Source organism: Dama dama, chromosome 15, assembly GCF_033118175.1.
Source record: "Dama dama isolate Ldn47 chromosome 15, ASM3311817v1, whole genome shotgun sequence".
Taxonomy (NCBI): domain Eukaryota; kingdom Metazoa; phylum Chordata; class Mammalia; order Artiodactyla; family Cervidae; genus Dama; species Dama dama.
This window is the reverse complement of record NC_083695.1, coordinates 87890576-87910544: the sequence shown is the minus strand read 5'-3', so window position 1 is coordinate 87910544 and position 19969 is coordinate 87890576. Positions and strand designations below refer to the sequence as shown.

At 46.3% G+C, this 19969-nt stretch overlaps 1 protein-coding gene across 10 annotated transcripts in view; it reads right to left on the bottom strand.

The window, feature by feature from the left end:
• Positions 1 to 11629, bottom strand: part of DMBT1 (deleted in malignant brain tumors 1) — a 68315-nt gene extending 56686 nt beyond the window's left edge. For all 10 annotated transcript variants that reach the window (XM_061162822.1, XM_061162823.1, XM_061162831.1 and 7 more), the window contains exons 1-2: positions 11486 to 11629; positions 1027 to 1083 (exon numbers count right to left, since the gene is read on the bottom strand). In XM_061162822.1, coding sequence (XP_061018805.1) covers positions 1027 to 1083; positions 11486 to 11546 — 118 coding nt within the window. In that variant the 5' untranslated portion in view covers positions 11547 to 11629. The remainder of the gene's footprint in view (positions 1 to 1026; positions 1084 to 11485) is intronic.
• Between the last annotated feature and the right edge of the window lie 8340 nt (positions 11630 to 19969).

Sequence of the window (19969 nt, the reverse complement as noted above, 5' to 3'; positions counted from 1 at the left end):
TCAGACACGTGCACATTTCATGCACAAGGACCCTAAGCAAGAAATCCACCTTTGAGCCATTGCTTTTCTTATAGTAGACTCTGAGTTCACCTTCTTATAGTGCAATGAGAGATCTAGGCTTGCTTCCAAAATGCCTGCAGGGTGAAAGTCCACAAAGACTTGTTTTTTTTTTTTTAAAAGGGAGTCTGCTTTTGTGTCATCTCTTCTCCTTCCTTGCACACACCCAAGGAGGCCCATTTTTAAAAGCTTAATCATGGCGGATGATTTGAACATTTTCTAGCCTGGGGACCTGGGGTCATACTCCAGAGTTTTACATCATACTCAAGAATTTTACAAGTGTCGTCTCAGCTCATCCTCATTTAACCCCATAGGGAAGCTGGCTTGAATAGGTGACCCAGATCAACTGACCAGTAAGTGACAGCCAGACCCATACTCAGACGGTTGCTCTTAACCATTTCGCAATTCTGCCTCCCAGTGCACATATATTTACCATTTGTATTATTTGGCTCAAATCATAGTCTGTGCTTTTGCACAAGCAGGTATGCTCATGCACACACAGGACTGCCATAAAAGAGGATTTAGGGAGCAGAAGCAGTTAGCATTTGAAGCACTAACTGAGGCCAGTGTATTCCTTAGTTTCCCCAAGACTTGTTAGCAGCTCTAGAGAAGAAGAGGAATGTGATTCTCACCGGAGAGGCTCAGCTAGATACTGCCGCCCCTCACTGCCCCTGCCGCCCTGCTGTCTGTAACCCCTGTTGGACACCCCGTGGGGCAGCCTGGGGACCAGAGACCTTAGGAAAGGAGTGTGCCTGGACAGACACTGGCGTGGAGCCTGGGGACCTGTCTCATGGTCAGTATGGAACCTCACGAGGAAGGAGCTAAGGGTCTAGGTGAACCCCATCAGAGGAAACCCTTCCTGTCCCACATCTAAAACCCGGCAGAATTCTCTGTGGCAGTGCCTCCTGAGTCCTTGGGGATGGCCTTGGGCACCACAATCGCCCAGCCCAGGAGTTCAGATAGACTTACCAGAGCTGAGTAACTCCCAGAAGGCAGTGTCTGTGGTGTCTCTCGTTGTTGATGTTGCTGGAATGACAAAGAAAAACAGCCAAATGAGAGCTCTTCTGAAAACAAGCATTAAAGCCAGACCCACCCTCCCTCCCATCAGCTAATTTGAGCAGCAGAGAGAGTTGCATTGCTCTTTGCTCTGGAAGGTCGCTGGACCCATTGTTCATTAATTCATTGATTCGCTCAGGGAATATGGACCTGTCTCTGACCACACAAGGGGCAAAGAGCGGAGGGATCCATCACTGAAGGTAAGATGTAGTCCTCTGGGGCTCAGAGGCCAATGGTAGCCAGACCTTGTCCACATGCTCAGTCGCTCAGTCGTGTCCAATTCTTTGCGACCCCATGGACTGTAGCCCGCCAGGCTCCTTGGTCCATGGGATTTCCCAGACAAGAATACTGGAGTGGGTTGCCATGCCCTCCTCCAGGGGATCTTCCCGACCCAGGGATTGAACCCGTGTCTTCTGCATCTCCTGCATAGGTAGGCAGATTCTTTACCACCGAGCCACCTGGGAAGCCCCTGGCAGCCAGACTTGCTAACCAGTAATACTTCACCTTGGCCAATGAGGAACACAGTGGAGGGGAAATGGAAATCTCAAAAGAAGCAATTCCTGGGCTTGGAAGAAGGGCAGGAGGAATCCAGAGAGGACAGGCTCTTTCAACAAGGCTTAGAAGAAGGCATAGGCATATGTCGAGAAAAAACAAGGTGAAAGTTGTTGAGTTGCCAGATAAAACTCAGGATCCCCAGTAAAATTTGAATTTCAGATAAACAATGAATTCTTCTTTGATGTAAATATGTTCAAAATATTACATGGAATATATGTATACTTAAAATTTATCTAAAATTTGAATTTAACTGGATATATTATATTTTTATTTACAGTATCTGGCTACTCTCCAGTATTCTTGCCAGGGAAACCCCATGGGCAGAGGAGCCTAGCAGGCTACAGTCCACGGGAGATCCCAGCCAGACATAACTGAAGTGACTTAGCACTCACTAGATGGAAGGCATCCCAGCAGGAGCAGTAGACAAGAAGTTGTCTTAACTGTCCTTTAGGTAACTAACCCCCCGAGCCAGATCCACTGAACTCTCCATCCTTTCTGTAAACCTACTAACCACTAGCACTGGTGGGTTAATTTCTAGTACACTTGGCAACTTGCATTCCAACCAAGCTGTGTGATCAGTGAATGACAGATATGAGCCCTGAACCTGTTTATGTTGATTTTGACATAAATCAAAATCAACTTGACACTAAAATAAATATTAAGTAAATTGATCAAATATGGGTAGAAAAAGAAAGATGTTTTTCAAAAAATTAAGGCTGAATGCTTTGGAAATAAAATTAAGGTGCTAAAAAGACATCAAGTGGGTTAGGTAGCAAAAAGGAGAAAGATATTTAAAGCAAGTGAATTTATACCCTCATTCATTTGTTCATTCAGTCACTCAATCATGTCCCGTACCTTTGCGACCCCATGGACTGTACCTCGCCAAGCTCCTGTGCCTGGGATTTCCCAGGCAAGAATACTGGAGTGGGTTGCCATTTCCTACTCCAGGGGATCTTCCCTTGCCGGGAATCGAACTCACATCTCCTATGTTGCCAGGAAGATTCTCTACCACTGAGCCACCTAGGAGGTTGTTTTGCAAATGTCTTTCATTTCATACTCTACTTTAGAGAGACTAAAAATTAAAAGTTATAGATATGCCAAATGGGAGCAGTTTATGCAAGAAAGGTGCTGCAGAACGCAGAAGACCTCTGCTGAGAAGTCTATAGCAACAAATTGGCAAATCAAAGTGTGTTTATATGTTTTAAGATAAAAGGAAACATTTTAAATGTGTATCTATAATATTTTATGATTTTAAGCAATATTTTTGGAAAAAACAGCTGCCTGACCCAGTCACATTAGAAAAGGGTTCTTTTAGAACAATGGCTCTTAATTTAGTTCCAAGAATATTCAGCACCAAGCAGCATCTGGGAATTTGTCAAAAAAAAAAAGCAAATTCTTAAGCCTCCTCCAGACTTAAGAGTTTACCCTGGAGGTGATGTCCAACAATATGTATCCATTCCAGGTGATTCTGATACACATTAAAGTTTGAAAACCACTATCGCAGGCCTGCAGCAGAAGTGTTTGGACAGAGTGGTAGGGAATAATTTATTCAACAATCACGCTCCTGGCAGAAAGTGAAGAGGAACAATGGGCTCTTGATGAGGGTGAAAGAGAAGAGTAAAAAAGCTGACTTGAAACTCAGCATTAAAAAAACTAAGATCAAGGCATCCAGTCCCATCACTTCATGGCAAATAGAAGGGGCAAAAGTGGAAGCAATGACAGATTTTATTTTCTTGGGCTTCAAAATCACTGCAGATGGTGACTGCAGCCATGAAATTGAAAGACGTTTGCTTCTTGGAAGGAAAGGCAAACCTAGACAGCAGGTTAAAAAGCAGAGACATCACTTTGCCGACAAAGGTCCGTAGAGTCAAAGTTGTGGTTTTTCCAATAGTTGTGTACAGATGTGAGAGTTGGACCATAAAGAAGACTGAATGTTGAAGAACTGATGCTTTTGAATTGTGGTGCTGGAGAAGACTCCTGAGAATCCCTTGGGCTCCAAAGAGATCAAACCAGTCCATCCTAAAGGAGATCAGCCCTGAATATTCATTTGAAGGACTGATGCTCCAATATTTTGGTCACCTGATATAAAGAGCTGACTATTGGAAAAGACCCTGATGCTGGGAAAGATTGAAGGCAGGAGGAGAAGGGGACGACAGAGGATTGAGATGGTTAGATCGCATCCCTGATTCAGTGGACATGAATTTGAGCAAACTCTGGGAGATGGTGAAAGACTGAGGAGCCTGGCATGCTGGCGTCCAAGGGGAGGCAAAGAGTTGGACATAACTTAGCGACTAAAAAACAGCAGCTGGATGCCTGACTCCAGCAGGCAGGGGGAGTGTGGAGATGACAGAAACAGTGCTGCCTCTGGAAATTGGCTCGAGTGGACGAAGCTTAGAGACAAATGGTTAGAGGACAGAGAACTGAGAGCTCCAATTGTGGGATGTTGGGAGTCCAGAAGAAGATCTCCCGGAATAGAACCAGGACTTTTGAGCAGATGTGCACCAGGCAAGGGGAAGATGGGCTCCAAGGAAGTAAAACACTATAAATAAACTTCCCTTGAGAAGCAACCCCATAAGAATAAAACTATCAACTCTGTGTAAAGCTTCTTGGCTGTCTCCTCAGATGAAGAGATGAATCGGGGTTCCAGATGGAAGGACTGAATATAGGACTATCAGTCATTCTAAACTAATTCATAGGTTTGATATCATTTCCATCAAAAAGTTTTTCTTGGATTGGTCTTTAAAAATTAATCTTGAAGTTTATCAAGAAAAATAAATAGGCTAGAAATGACTGATAAGTATTTTTTTTTTTTTTTTTAGAAATGACTGATAAGTTCTTGAACAAGAAAAAAATACTGATGGGGAGGGGGAAGGGACAATGTGGGTTTGGGACTGGGGGTCTTGCCCACCTATGAACCTGGGAGACAGGTGCCTTGAGTTCAAATTCTAGCTCTGCTGTTTATTTGGTCTCTAAACTTGGGCAAGTCATTTATTCTCACTCAGTCCTAGTTTCTTCATCTGTAAAAAGATAGTTATGCTAACCTACTTCACAAGGTTATTGTGACGACAAAGTTAGAAAAATATATCAGGTGCTTAATTAATATAGTGTTTGTCATGTTGTCGGCATTCAAAACTTACGATTAGCTCCAAAATATTCAAAATAAGGCTATAAAAATTAAAGCAAAGTTTAAAATTTAAATTATTTTAGAATCAATTTAGATATTTACTTCACACCAGAAGGAAAAATAATTTTCAAAACCGAAAAACAGGATTTTATTAAACAAATGAAAACAGGAAACTAATTAAATGTTTATTTGATTTTTGTGAAATTTCTAGATTTTAAATCAACAGGAAATTACAAAGAAAAATAGCAATAAATTTAATTATGTAAAAATATTTGTGCAGAACGAAATCAAAACTTAAAGGCAAATAACAAATTGGGAAAATATTTGTCATCAATATAATGGACAAAGTAGAGAGAGTTTGTTCAACATAATGGACAGAGAGAGTTTCTATAAACCAACAAAGATGATACTAACTTTCACATACACAAAAAAATAGAGGATAAAAACAGACAGTTCAAGTAAAGGAATTTAAATGGCTTAAAAATTTTCACCATGACTATAAAGCAAAAAAATGCAAATTAAAATAACTGTACATCAATTTTTATCCAACAATTCAGCCAAGAGTTTTGAATGGTAATATTCAGATTCAGCAAAGTTGCAGAAGATTGCATTTTCCTTTTTTACTATTGGAGAAAGAATTGGTAGATTGCTAGAAAATAATGTACCAGTATGCTTTAAAAATCTTAAAATGGTCAACTCTTTGACTCAGTAATTCCATGTCTAAGAATCTAGCCAAAGGAAATTATAATTTACTTAATGTGGACAAAGATGCACGAACAAGCATGATCTTCACAGTATTATTTATTATAATTACAGAAAGAATCTGAAAAGGGGTGGTAGAAATAGGGAGAGGTTGGCAAAAGGGTACAAACTTTCAGCCAGATGATAAATAAGATCTTAGGATCTAATGTAAAACATGGGGACTATAGCTGATAAAACTGCATCTATTATACAACTGAAATTTGCTAAGGGAGTAGAACTTAAATGTTCTCACCAAAATAAAAATAGATATGTGAGGTGATGGATATGTTCTCAACTAGATGAGGGAGAATCTTTCCACCACGCATATGCATATCAAATCACCACAAGGTGCTCTTTAAATATCCTGTAAGTTTCTTGGCCAATCATACCTCAATAAAGCAGAAATTTTTAAAAAAGAATAAAACCTGAAAAAAAAAAACTTCAATTTCCCAAAATCATGAATGCATGTTAAAATGTTCAGAATATAAACTATAGAAAAACTGTATGTTAAATGCTATCCTTTAGGGACTTCCCTGGCTGTCAAGTGGTTAAGACTCTGAACTGCAGGGGACATGGGTTTGATTCCTGGTCAGGGAACTAAGATTTGGCAGTATGGGAGAGGGGAGAGGGGAAAGAATGATGCCACTTCCATACACATGTAATTGGCAAGAAATACGTATTTTAATAAAGCCAATCTCAGGTGATGGGACGAGGTGTGCTTTTACCTTTGCTCTTTGTTTTTCTCTAGTTCCTATGCTCTCCACCCTAACTGCATTAAAAGCTGTGGTTTGAGGCTGAATGCGGGAGATGCGGTGTCTGGTAATGTAGGAGGCAGATTCTTTTAGGTTCAGAAGGAAGTGGTGTCGTAGGCTAAAGAAAAGAGCAAGGATGAAAGAAAAAGAAGACAAGGAAAAAGTGAAGCTAAGGATAAAGCAGAGAGGGAGGAAGAGGAGAGAAGGAGAAGGAAGGGAGAGGAGGAAACATGTAGGGAAGGGAGGAGATGCTCTTACATCCTGGCAGTTATAGCATTCCCAGCACTGAGCTAACTGTGCTACCCGCAGTATCTCCTTTTATCCTCAGGATATCCTTTATCAGATTATTACAGTGTCAGATTATTACACAGTCTGCTTTATGGAAGTGAAATCCAAGGCTTAGGGATGTAAAACAGCTTATCAAAGGTCACACAGCGCTGACAGTGAAATTGATGCCGGAAGTCGAGGGCACTGACCCCAGAGTAAATATGCTCATAGTTCAGCTCCACCGCTTCCCATAATTCAAGTGCAAATGAGATTCCGTTTCAACTTGTCAGAAAGCAAAGCATTCTGAAATAATAATCTTTAGTAATGGAGAGTTTGTGGTCAGCATTGCCCCTGACAGCACTGGGGTTGGTGGAGTTTGGGGCAGTAACAGCATGGGAGGTCACAAGTGCAGTCATCAGGCAGCAAATGGGCCATTTCTAGGGAGGAATTTGAGGCACAGGGAGGGTGTGTCTTCTAATTATTACCTCCCGGCAATGGACAGGTATTTGGGATTCAGTGTCAGGTTGCCTATTTCAGGACAAGGGGAGTCTGGTCACTGTAATCCTCTTTCCCTTCCAACCCAGCTTTCGGGACTCAAAGAATAGCTAGTCCACCCTCCATCCCTGCCCTCCCCTTCTCAAGAGCCCAGCTCATACAACTGCACTCCATGTTCAGTGGTCACGATTACCCACTGGGAAGCAACATTCATGGCTTTCCTGTGAATGATCCCATTATCTACCTGGTAATGCTCTGTTCCCACCAGCTCCATGCCACAGCATTGCAGTGGGTTTAGGGCAGCCAAGAGTGGAGAAGAGACTTGTAGGATACTGTATGATATCACTTATGTGCAGTTTTTAAACAACACAAATGAATACACATGCAAAAGAGAAACAAACAGATTTAGGGGCTTCACTGATGGCTCACTGATAAAGAATCTGCCCACCAGTGCAGGAGATGTGGGTTCAATCCTAGGTCAGGATGATCCCCTGGAGGAGGAGATGGCAACCCACTCCAGCCTTCTTGCCTGGAGATTCCGACGGGACAGGGGAGCCTGGCAGGCTGCAGTCCATAGGGTCGCAAAGAGTCAGACATGACTTAGCAACTATACGATTGCTCCTGAGATGGGGTCTTGTTTAGTTACTAAGCCATGTCTGACTCTTTTTGCCACCCCGTTGGACTGTAGCCTGCAGGGCTCCTCTGTCCATGGGATTTCCCAGGCAAGAACGCTGGAGAGGGTAGCCAGTTCCTACTCCAGGGGATCTTTCCGGACCAAGGATTGAAGCCATGTTTCCTGCATCGGTAGGCAGATTCTTTACCACCGAGCCACCTGGGAAGCCCCAGTCTGGCGCCTGGCTCCCTTTGAACTGCACATAAGGACGAGAACTACTTCTCAGGACGTGGCACAGGGCAGAGAGGACGGCTCAGGACGGGTTCTCCTGCCCTCCCTTCCGGCCAGCGGGGGCCTCTGCTAGGCTCCAAGGGACGCGTGGTGTTGTACTAAGTATGCCAGACATGGTCCTTGCCCTCCAGGGACTCCCCGCATAGCAGGATCTCTAGAAAAATCCATAGAGTTAAGATGCTCTGGCAGAATAAGAGTGGCAAGCATAGGATGACACATTGCTTGTGCGTGTGTGTGTGTGTGTGTATGTGTGTTGAGAGTACAGGTCAGGGTTCCTGGATGGGACAATGCCCATGGTATTTAAAAAAGAGCAGCTAGATTTAGCCAGAGGTGAGGAGGTGGCGAGGGGAAGAATAAGCCTGTGTTCCAGGTGGAGGGAACAGCAGGAGAGCAGTCCCCACGGCAAGAGGCAGCTCCTGCTGGGTGTAAGGTGGCCAGGACAGATTCGCTCTGTACTGTAAGGCATCCTGCTGGGAAAGGGGCAGAACAAATAAAATTACGGGGTAGAAAACAGCAGGGGACGGGTTGGAACTGAAACCCTGGTGGGGGTTGTCAAGCCAACTGTGGAGAGACCCGAGGCTGGAAAGGAGGGTCCTGGGTGTCTGGTTGAGACTCAGGCTCTGGGCATGGCCTTGGACTTCCTCTTCATTCTGGAACACTCCACACCTAGATTGGACTGAGTGACCTAGCTCCCAGAGGGTAGCTTGCGCAGTAAAGACAAGGTGCAGTGAAGAGAGCTGATGAGGGAATAATTAGACATCTGTGGGACCTATTTAAAGGATAACAGAAGTGCCTACCCCAGCCCAATGTCAGCCACCTACGGACATCTCACAATTTCCTCCTTCTTTTTAAGGTGTTAATTATTGCCCAAATCCCTGAAAAACTGTGAAAAGGGGAAGTACAAGCATTAACACTTTTCCAGGAATTAGTTTGTAAGCAATTATTACTTTCTTATTTTGACCTTGAAGAAATGAGACCAAGGGAAGTTGAGTTAAAAAAAAAAAAAAAAGATTATTTCGGAATAACTTTCCAGAAAAGCTGCAGAAAATACACAGTTTCCATATCCTCTTACCCAATTTTCCCTCATGATAACATCTCATATGACCAAGCTACCTTTGTCACGATTACCAAACCAACAAGGGTACACTCCTACTAACAAAACTCCGGGCTTTATTTGGATTTCACCAGTTTTTCCTTTTTCTAGGATCCAATCCAACATACTGCCTTGTATTTAGGAAGTCATGTTAGGATTATGCCCAGAAGAGTAACAGTGGACGGAGCCCAGACACTCTCCACATGCCAGACTCCGCATGGGTGGCCCCATGTCTGTACAACCTTATGAAGCTGGAACACTACCCCATTTTATCAGTGAGTAAACTGAGGCTTGCAAAGGCCCCAGAGTTGGTAAATGGCAGGACCAAAGACATTGCCAGGAGCAGAAGGAGTTTCATGGCCCCTTTAGCCCAGCACAAACCTGAACTCATTGACTTTTTCTCAAGAGTTGGTGCAAAGACTAGAACTGGGCAGTGTCTGCTGACTGGGTTTCCCCAGCACGGAGCTCCTCCATAGGCTCCAGCTCTGAGCTGAAAGCCACCGTTCATCTCCTCAGCTGAGTTCTCCGCAAGAAACCGTGGGAGCTAACCAGCCAAATCCTCCACTCAAATTCAGTGGACCTCCTCCAGGTTCAAATCCTGGCCCAGCCCTGCAACAACTGCTGACCTTGGACAAGATACAGAACCTCTCTGAGCCTCATCTGCAGTGTGGATACCCAACTTGGGAGTTGTCAGCAGATTTAGACAAGAAAAGGTAGGTGTCTGTCTTGCAGAGTACCTGGTACAGAGCAACCACTTTGCAGAGGTTTAATTCTCATGTCTAAAATGCAAATGCAGGCATGCGTGTCTGTGCATGCGTGTGCACATAACATGCAAAACCACAGCCCCCTCAAGCCACTCGTAGAGGGTGCCATAAGCCCCTTTGTAGATAGTGAAGTGAAAGTCACTCAGTCGTGTCCGAATATTTGAGGCCCCGTGGACTATACAGTCCATGGAATTCTCCAGGCCAGAATACTGGCGTGGGTAGCCTTTCCCTTCTCCAGGGGATTTTCCCAACCCAGGGATAGAACCTGGGTCTCTCACATTGCAGGTGGATTCTTTACCAGCTGAGCCACCAAGGAAGCCCAAGAATACTGGAGAGGGTAGCCTATCCCTTCTCCAGAGGATCTTCCTGACCCAGGAATTGAACCGGGGTCTTCTGCATTGCAGGCAGATTCTTTACCATCTGAGCTATCAGGAAAGCCCCCTTTGTAGAGAAGGACAGGTCAATTCATTCCCTGTCCCTTAGGGGCTGACGTGAACCCACTGTCACTTTTCAGAGCCAGTGCAAGACTGGGGATGAACTTCATATTGATAAAAGCCAGAGCTAAGAACAGTGCCTTCCATTCTCCAGTATTCTGATAGAGACACAGTCTCTAGCCCCAGTCTGTCCAGAGCCAGTACCCGCTGAGGTCCTCCTGGCAAGAGGGGAAGGCAGGTGTTGCCTGTCAGTGAGTTGCCTGTCACAGACCTAGACACAGAGACAGAGAAAGATAGGAGAACGAGAGAGAGAGAGACAGGCAGGAAGGGAGAAATGCTAAACAGACTAGCTAAACATCCTGTTCACTTAGCATCTCGGTAAAACGACATCGCAGTTCAAGTTCTCAGTGATTTGCACAGGGCTCTTTCATGTCTATTTTGTCACTTGACAGTCTAAGAACACCAAAATGTGCTTAAAACTAATCTCCAAATCATTTATCTAAAGCAGTCACAGACTGGGACTTCCCCGCTGGTCCAGTGGTTAAGAATGTGCCTTACCATGAAGAGGATGCAGGTTTGATCCCTGGTCAGGGAACTAAGATCCCACATGCCTTAGGGCAGCTAAGCTCATGTGCTGCAACAGAAGATCCCACGTGATACAGCCAAGGTCCCACGTCCCCCAAATAAGACCCCACACAGCCAAATGAATAAATAAAGATTTAAAAATAAAGCAGTGACAAACATAGACTTGGAATCTTAATGATCTTTTCTGTGCTCAGCTATGTGATCTGATTTTGCTTGGTAAATGTTAATTATCAAACCAGACATACCTGCAGACAGAAGCCACATTAAGCGCATTTACAGGGCAATCTTTGCTGGCCATGTTCATCAATACACAAACCACAGGCTTGATCAATAATAACAAAGCTTTAGTTTCAATAATACACATTTTTCCTTAATTTCAGGAATTTTTCTAAAACCAATCAATCATTTCCTTAGTTGAGTGACTCACTGAAGACAATTGACATAGTGATTGGATTTTTCTAACTACAACCATTGCATTTCTCAGCCAGAAACAAAGCAAAAAAATCTTTGCAATTACAATGATCACCAAAGAACTATCCCCCCACTCTTGATATAAAACTCCTCTTCAGATGAAAGAATAGCACCAAAAAACAGATATACTTTGCCATGATTTGGATTTACAGCAGTGAAAAACAAATGTAATAATTAGATATAATACCTGCAGATAGAATTTGACCCAATAAAAGACATATTTGAAGGATGACTGTGGAGATCCCCATTTTGCTGGGTTCTTCTCAATCTCAGTAAAAATGCCTTGATATTTATAGGTTCGTAGTTAACAGGAGGCGTGTCCTCTGGGATACTGTATTTGTATTGGTGCCATAAAGATAAAGGAAGTCAGGGACTTTTCTAACAATCGATGGCTAATCTGTGGAACAATTTAGGTGGGTTAGACTGATTGTCATATAACAGTCTGGCAATTTCCCAACTGCAAAAGTGCTGATATTAGCAGTGCAATTTCCAACTTCCTTCTAGGTAAACCTCTAAGTCTCTCAAGTGCTCCCTGAATATAGGCTTGACTTTAATCTGAGAGAATGTGAATGAATTTGTGGGAAGTCTGCTCCAAGGCTCAGGGCAGAGCAGGATGTGGGCTGCTGAGCAAATACAGGGCACGGTGCCAAGGGGAAAAGCATCTCTGGGATGGTTTGTCCTGGCAGGGCACTCTCCTGTTGGCCCCTGGCCTTGAAGAAATGAGGATGACATTGCAGACATGATTGGAGAGCAGAAGACATGAGAGATATTCATGGATTCCACGGGCTTATATTAGCTTTAGCCATCATCTTCTGGGTCTCATACTCATTCCATAACCCAGGAACTGAGAAACATGTGACCTCGAACTGAACCACCTCCAACCATTCATAGGCTTTGCTTTCATGCCCTTGGTATTCACATTGCTTGACCCTTTTTTGCTGTTTAGTTGCTCAGTCGTGTCTGACTCTTTGAGATCCCATGAACTGCAGCACACCAGGCTTCCCTTTCCTTCACCATCTCCTGGCATTTGCTCAAACTCATGTCTACTGAGTTGGTGATGCTATCCAACCATCTCATCCTCTGTCACCCTCTTATCCTCCTGTCTTCAGTCTTTCCTAACTGGGTCTTTTCCAATGAGTCAGCTTTTCCCATCAGGTGGCCAAAGTATTGGAGCTTCAACTTCAGCATCACTCCTTCCAAGGAATATTCAAGGTTGATTCCCCTTAGGATTGACTGGTTTGATCTCCCTGCTGTCCAAAGGACTCTCATGAGTCTTCAACACCACTGTTCAAAAGCATCAATTCTTTAGCACTCAGCCTTTTTATTGTCCAGCCTGGCAAACCCACCAAACCAGCCTCCGACCTCCTCCAACTTTGCCCACAATCCCTCTCTTATGTAGATATCACTTTGGGATCCCTGGTCTTTATCACCAGACTGGTAAAACTCCCACAACCTACCTAGAAGGTTTCCTGTTGTTCTTTTTTTTTTTTTTTTTTTTCCCAAAAAATTCTCTTGATGGTCGGTAACTCTTGGTCAGGAGCGTATGGCTTTCAGGACTTGCCTTTGTTATCCTGGCCTGAGTGAGCCCTGCCTTGCCTTTCAGCTGAGATGTGGACGCTATGAGATGACACCTCAGCTTCCTTGCCATGAGTTGTTAACCCTTGATCTCCTGCAGCTTCATTCTGGAAGGATACCAGGAACCCATGCCTTGTATCGGTCATCAGGCAGGATTTAGGGCCAGATGTCTGCATTAGGCTCCATCCAGATGAAAGTTACACTCAACCTTGAATTTCTTTTCTCAATCCTATAGCTTTTCCTGTTGTGGGTCCCCAATTCCTCCTCTCCCCTTGATGAGAAGAGGCACATTTCCGAGGGACTTCGCTGTTTTCCATTGTCCTACTGGCAGCCCAACAATTGATGAGTGTCAGGTGACAGGAGAAGAGAACCAGGATACACATCTGCTAGGGAACCCGTAAGGCCAGATAGCACAGTGGATTCCTCTTATGATTATGACAGGAATGGTTATAGTTGGTTGTTATTGCTTATTATGTTATGATGGTTATTATGAGAGGGGGTTATGATTGTTTGGATCCTGAAGTGTTAGGTTTAGGATTATAAAAAAAAAAAAAAAAAAAGAGTGCCGTGATTGATTAGTAACGCCTGTCCTGCGCAGAGCCAAGAAAGGAATACGAGGCAGGAATACAAACTATTCACAAGGGAGGAGGAGGTACAAAGGATCCCTCCCCAACAGAAGCACACCGTCTTGTCTTAGAGGCAGACCTGCACGGTGACCACTGCAATAGGGCAAAAGCACCAGTGCAAGTTGCTAAGGCGGGGGCGGGGAGGGGGGTTGGGCTGGGAACCATGTGACTCGATGGCAGAGGCAGTTTCTCTAAGGAAGTGAGACTAAATGCAATCAGGAGTCATTTGGCAACCAAGAATGGGAACAGCAGTGACCTTCCAGGACAGTGTGGCAGTGAGGCTGGGGGAGGGGAATCCTGCCCGAACACTGGAGAGAAAGCCCCATGGATAACTGTTACAAAGGACAGTTATCCTTCCTCATTCTTGTCATTGCGATGACTCCATCCTCTACCCCCTGTGGTCAGCAGTAAAGATCCTAACACAACAAGGGCTTGTGAGCTTTTTGTTCAGAAGATACCAGGAAGAAGGAAGCAGAGGGAACCTACCCGTCATTCCAAAGCCCACTGGGGAGGCATCCAGGTGGGGAGACGGGTGAAGTCAGTGGAGCAGGAAGGAGCTGGAGGTCCTGGGTGTGCAGGAAGAAGACCATGGGGCCACAGGCCACCTGTCCTTCAACACCAGGACCCCATCCTGGCCCAAGGCCCTTTGTGTCCCACGGCCCTTTATCAGACCCTGTTCAGAGAGGGCTTCCTCTTGTACAGAAAGGAGGGTCCTGGGGGGGGCACTCCCCTGTCAGAGGGCTCACCTCTCTCTCCCCGTCCCACTGACTAGAAGTATCTACGTCAACAGCATGTCTGGGTGGAAGGAAGAGCCACAGAGCTCCATTTCCTAACAAAATCTGCCATGAAGGACAGTGGGAAGAAGGAAAACTCATTGAAGCTCCAAGACTCGGCCCTCAGACCCTGTTTCTCAATGACCTTCCCCAGGTGGTTACGACCCTGTTGAAAGCTTGCTCTTGCAAACCCCAGAAGGAAACCCCAGGGCTGGACCTCAGTCCAGGAGGCATGGCCTTCACTGGGAAGAAACCTCTGTAGGGGTCATTCACAGCCTTGTTTAAGCAGCCGAACCCTTTCCTAAACTGAAATTCACAGGGAAGCTCCAAGTAGGAACAGGTCAGTGGAACCATCTGGGTGTGGCCGGGGAGTCCCTGCCGGCTCCGCGAGCACCCCCAAGCCCTGTCCTCCCAGAGGGCAGCCTGTGGCAGGCATGGGGATTCCCTGAGGGAAGCCAGCCCCTCCCTTCACAGGACCTGGAGGCCCAGCGAGGCTCCTGGGGTTGCCAGGGCTCCGTCCGGACACTGTGCTGGGGTCCCCTGGGGGCTCCCCAGAGCAGGCACCTGCCCTCACCTTGGGTCATCTAAGCCCCTTACCCCAGAGGTTGACTCTACTTCCTGCCTGCCACCCTGGGCCCGCCCATCCCTGTGGGGATCTCTGATCCCTGAGCCCGGGAGCCCTGTGACCTGGAACAGACCTGGCTGGGAAGAGTCGGGGCCTGTGGCCTCTGAGGCATCACCGTTTTCTTCCAGACCATGGAGGTCTGGGTGACCATGGCCCCCTTTCAGGGGTCAGGTTGACCCCTAATATCTAATTTTCCTGTCGCTGAGTAGACCGACTTAATTGTCAGCCACTGTTACCGTTGTGCCAACCCCTTGGGCATTGTGTACATGATGCAGTGTTGCACTGTCACTCAGCTTTGCCCTCCAAGAGCCTGCTTCCCAACCAAGCTACCAGGGACCCGCACCCCACCCCAACCCCCAGCCTGAGGACCAAGCTGAGCCTCATCCTTTCCTCTGTAATCGGACGCCTCAAGCTGAACACGTGCTCAGTGGGCGTTGGCTGCTGAAGGTGGCCGTCAAGAGCAGAAGCCTGCTCTCCCACCTTCCAGGGTCACCAGTAGCCTCGAGGAGGGGACACCGAGGTCCAGGGAGAGAAGGGACTGGCAGAGCCAAGCCAGTGTCCAGGGTGGCACAAACTGCCTCCCATGAGAAGGATGGAGGGCAGGAAGACTGATAGAGCTCCCTGGTGAGTACGGTCCAACCTCAGAGTCTTCCAGCCACAAACACAGCCCTCTAGTGGCCCTTGATAATAGATAATAGAAGGCTCATCACATTCTTCTCTTTCTTAGGGCAGCACTGAAAGCCCTTACCATGGTCTATAAGGCCCCACTCAACCAGCCCCCATGGCCTCCCTCCACCCAGCCCTCTCTACCAATCGTCAACCACGGGGCCTTTGCACTTGCTGTCTTCTCTGCCTGGAAGACTTTTCCCCCAGAAAGCTATGAGTTCATCCCCTCCCCTCCTTCAGATCTTTTCTGACATATCGTCTCCTCTGGGCAGCCTTTCCTAACCACCCTTGCACTGCACTCCCTCCCACTTTCCTGGCTACTCCTCTCTTCACAGCTCTTCTCACCAGATGGCCTCCTTATATATTACTTCCTCGTTCTTTTGCCTGTCTGCTCACACAAGCTCCACGAGGCAGGACTTTGTGTCTGTTTTGCTCACTGATGTATCCCCAGAATCTCAGAACAATACTTAGCACATCGTAGGTGCTCAAGAAATACTTGTGGAATGAGTTGACTGAATGAGTGTGGACAGAGAGGAAAGAGGAAGACTAGGGCTCTTTACCCAGATAGCTTGAGTGAGTTCTACGTCAACTGAGTGTCAACCACACGCTATAGATTATGCTATCCATTCATCTATTCAGTCAACAAATAAGTGCTGATCACTTACAATGTTCCAGGCACTGCTCCAGCTAATGGGGCTCCAGTCCAAAGTCAAATAGACATGACCCTTGTTCTCATGGGCTTACCAGGTGACTCTAGTGGTAAAGAACCCGCCTTCCAATGCAGGAGACATAAGAGACTCAGGTTCAATCCCTGGTTTGGGAAGACCCCCTGGAGTAGGAAATGGCAACCCACTCTAGTATTCTTGCCTGGAAAAGTCCATGGGCAGAGGAGCCTGGCGGGCTACAGTCCATGGAGTCTCAAGAGAATGGGACACAACTGAGCATGCATGCACTCAGAGCTGCCCTCATGGGCCTTATAACTAAGGTAACATAGACAATAGGCAAGAAGTAAATCCATAGGGAGAAACATTTCAGACTGGGAGGAGAATTAGGAAGGAAATGAGCAAGGTGATGGAATAGCGAGTATCTGTGGTAGGGAGGACTATTTGTATAGGGTGGTCAAAATCTCACACTAGCTCAATAACTGCTTCAGGGATTCCTCATCTGAGGCTCAGAGAAGTTAAGTAACTTACTGACAGTCACACAGAAAGTGGCAGAGCCAGAGCTTGAAGTGAAGTCTGACGCTAAAGCCTGGTATTTTCCCACTGGACTCCAAAGCCTTTCCCTTTCCCCCAGAAGACTGTTTCTGTTCAAATAGTGGGACTTGTGTCTAATTGCCCTCCACCGCAGGAGGCCCTGTTGTGCAGAAACATTCAAAGGAACAGGTAGAGAAGGAAAACTGGCTCTGGGGTCATCAGAACAAGTGCAGAGTTTTTTTACATATGCCCCACAAAAGATGCTAAGTGGCTTCTCCCTGGAAGAGTGAAGGGAGAATGTTTTTAAAGGCAGCACTACATCTAGACCAACACGGTTAAAAGTGGTATAGGCAGCTTGTGGTGCCCAGTCATCTTGCAGCAAAATGGGGGGAAAAGGTCATAGTTGTGACCATCTCCCTGAAGTTATTTCCTCCTTCACTTTTCTCTGTTAAGGTACATAGGGTTAATGAAGCCCAACACACTGTCTTTCCAAGGGGGTTATTGCAACTGAGCAGGGAACCCTCCCTCGAGAGTCGTCATGCTGAGTAAAATAAGTCAGAGAAAAAAAGAAATTTCATACAGCATCCCTTATTTGTAAAAATCTACAAAGAAATGGCACAAATGAATTTGTTTACAAAACAGAAGCAGATTTACAGACTTAGAGACGCACATATGGTCACCAGAAGGGATAGGTGGGCGAAAGTGACTATTAGGGGTTTTGGGGTGGACATGTACACACTACTATATTTAAAATGGATAATCAACAAGGACCTACAGAATAGCATAGAGAACTCTGCTCAATGTTATATGGCAACAGAGATGGGAGGGGAGTTTGGGGGAGAATGGATACATGTATATGTATCACAACATTGTTAACTGGCTGTACTCCAATATAAAATAAAAAGTGAAAAAAAAAAAAAAAAAGTGAAGGTCCAACAGCAAAGTGAAGGAAACCCAGGGTGTCGGGGAATGATGGGAATGGCTGTTTCAGGCGGGGCTGCCCATGGGTTGTCAGCATCACAGAGTGTTAGCCTTTTCAAGTTCAACTCACCCCAGTGCAATCAGATTCTAGAAAATCCAGTTACACTAATTACACTTGCCAGACAACAACTGGTGAGCCAGGAAGACCAATTCATTCATTTGCAGTAGGAGTCTCCTTTGACTAAAGAACTGTTTTGCTTGAAAGTTCAAATTATATGCCAATAATTTGCTTGGGGAACAAAGAATGAGAACAAGGAAATTGCTCAGTGCCCAAAAGAAACTCTTACTGAGATAATGGAGCCTGTCATTACCCTTTCTTGGGAAGTCTCTGCATAAAGAACTGTTTTGGGTTCCTCTAAATGCTCGTCATTGTGGTCACCCTCCTACATCCCCAACATGCGTCCCCTGATAATTGAGACCTAAAGAGACTCAGACAGACCACCTCCCACCAGAGCACAGGAGAGCTTGGGCCACAGCCAAATTGGTTCATTTCATAGTTTTTCATGTTCAGTTCAGTTGCTTCAAAAGGGTGGCATTTGACAGTCTTTTGTTAACTTAAAAGACAAGAACTCAGTTACTTTAGGAGGAGAAGTCTTGTGGTCCAAAGGGGCTGGTGATGAGTCTGTTGAAGGGTGTCCTGAGCTGTAGGAAGGTCCTTCATCCCCATCTCCTTCAACACCTTTACTTGTGACTGGGGAACAACACAGAGGGAGGGATGAAACAGAAATGGAAGATACCACTCGTATGCATGAAAGTCTAGAAAGACTGAACCACAGGCCAAGCCAACTGTGATTAAATGCACCCGAATCATACCTGTCCTTGAGTGTAAAAATCAAGTGTACTGGTCCTGGAAGGTGGAGGTGGTTGGTTTTTATACAAGTCAGAATGAACCAGAAATATAATAGGGGTGCAGCGGAAAAAGGCACCATGTCTTGGGCATCTTAATTGTTGCTTGAGGGAACCTGAGTGAGGAAGAACCAGCTTCCCTCTGGATGGTCCAGACTGTACCACAAGTAGTAGCTCAGGTTCACCTGGCTATTTATTGCACGAACCCACTGGCTCCCACAGTGTGGTCCCTGGACCACCAGCATCGGCATCACCCGCGCACTTGTTAGAACTGCGGAGCCTCGGGCTGCAGAGTGGGCCCCTGTAATCTGAGCTTCAACAAGCGCCCCCGGGGACTGGGGACTCCGAGGGTCATTCTGCACTAAACAATCCTGCAGGGAGCGCTGCTGACACGGTAGGCTCGCTTTCCCACCCAGGTGAGTAAAGCAGGACTCTGAGCTGCCGGGATGAAGCAGGGCCAGTGGTGGTGGGGAAGATGATGATAATAGTAGCTGAAGTCAGGAACTGGAGCTGGGGGCCGACTGGATGGCAGGGGCGTGGGGACGAAGGGGACAAAGGAGCCCAGGATGACCAGTTCTGCTCCAAGTCACACGGAGGCAGGGAGCCCAGGAGGAAGGGTGGGCACTGGGGACAATGAGCGTTTTGGGGGGCCTCTGCCCCTCTTCCCTTCCTCCTCCTGATGGACTCTTTCTGCTCCCGAGGCCTCAGGGACTTTGACATACACACATACCCTAGTTCTCTCTTCCCAGTCCCTGCTTCCGCCTCAAACTTCTAACTTCCTGCTGGTCACTTCCACTTGCACAAAAGCTTAACCTGCCCCTTCAGCAGATGCAGCCCTGGAGGGGATGGGAGAGGGGCCCCCAGAGAAGATTCACTGAAAGACAAACAGCCCAGGCCCCTGAACTGGGGTGTCCTCTTCACCCAGGGTGGGGCAGGGAAAACCTTAGATGGTTCCAAGGGCAGGAGGTTGGAAGGCAGATGAAACGGAGGGGTCATGAGTGTGATGAAAAAGAAGAGTGAGGCTGGGGATGGAGGAGGTGAACTTGGGAGGCACCAGGGAAATGAGGTCCGGACCTATCACCATCCATGTAGGGGGACTAAGGGAGGGTAGGGGCTCGTGGCTGGGAGCAGAGTCTGGGAGCGTCACGTCAGGCTGAGGTTCTGGAAGTGGCTACGGTCTGGGTGTGGCCATGAGACTAAAGGAAGGTCACTGGGCAGAGGGTGTCCCGGAACCAAGGCTCTGCTGGGCTCTGCACTCTGACATGATCCAGACCTGCTGTTCCCAGACATTTGCTTTCTCAACCCCATCAGGTTTCAAATAACTTTTATTTGAGGGGCCTTTTTGTCCCCACAAAGCTGCCATGTTTTATTTGCTAAATGAAG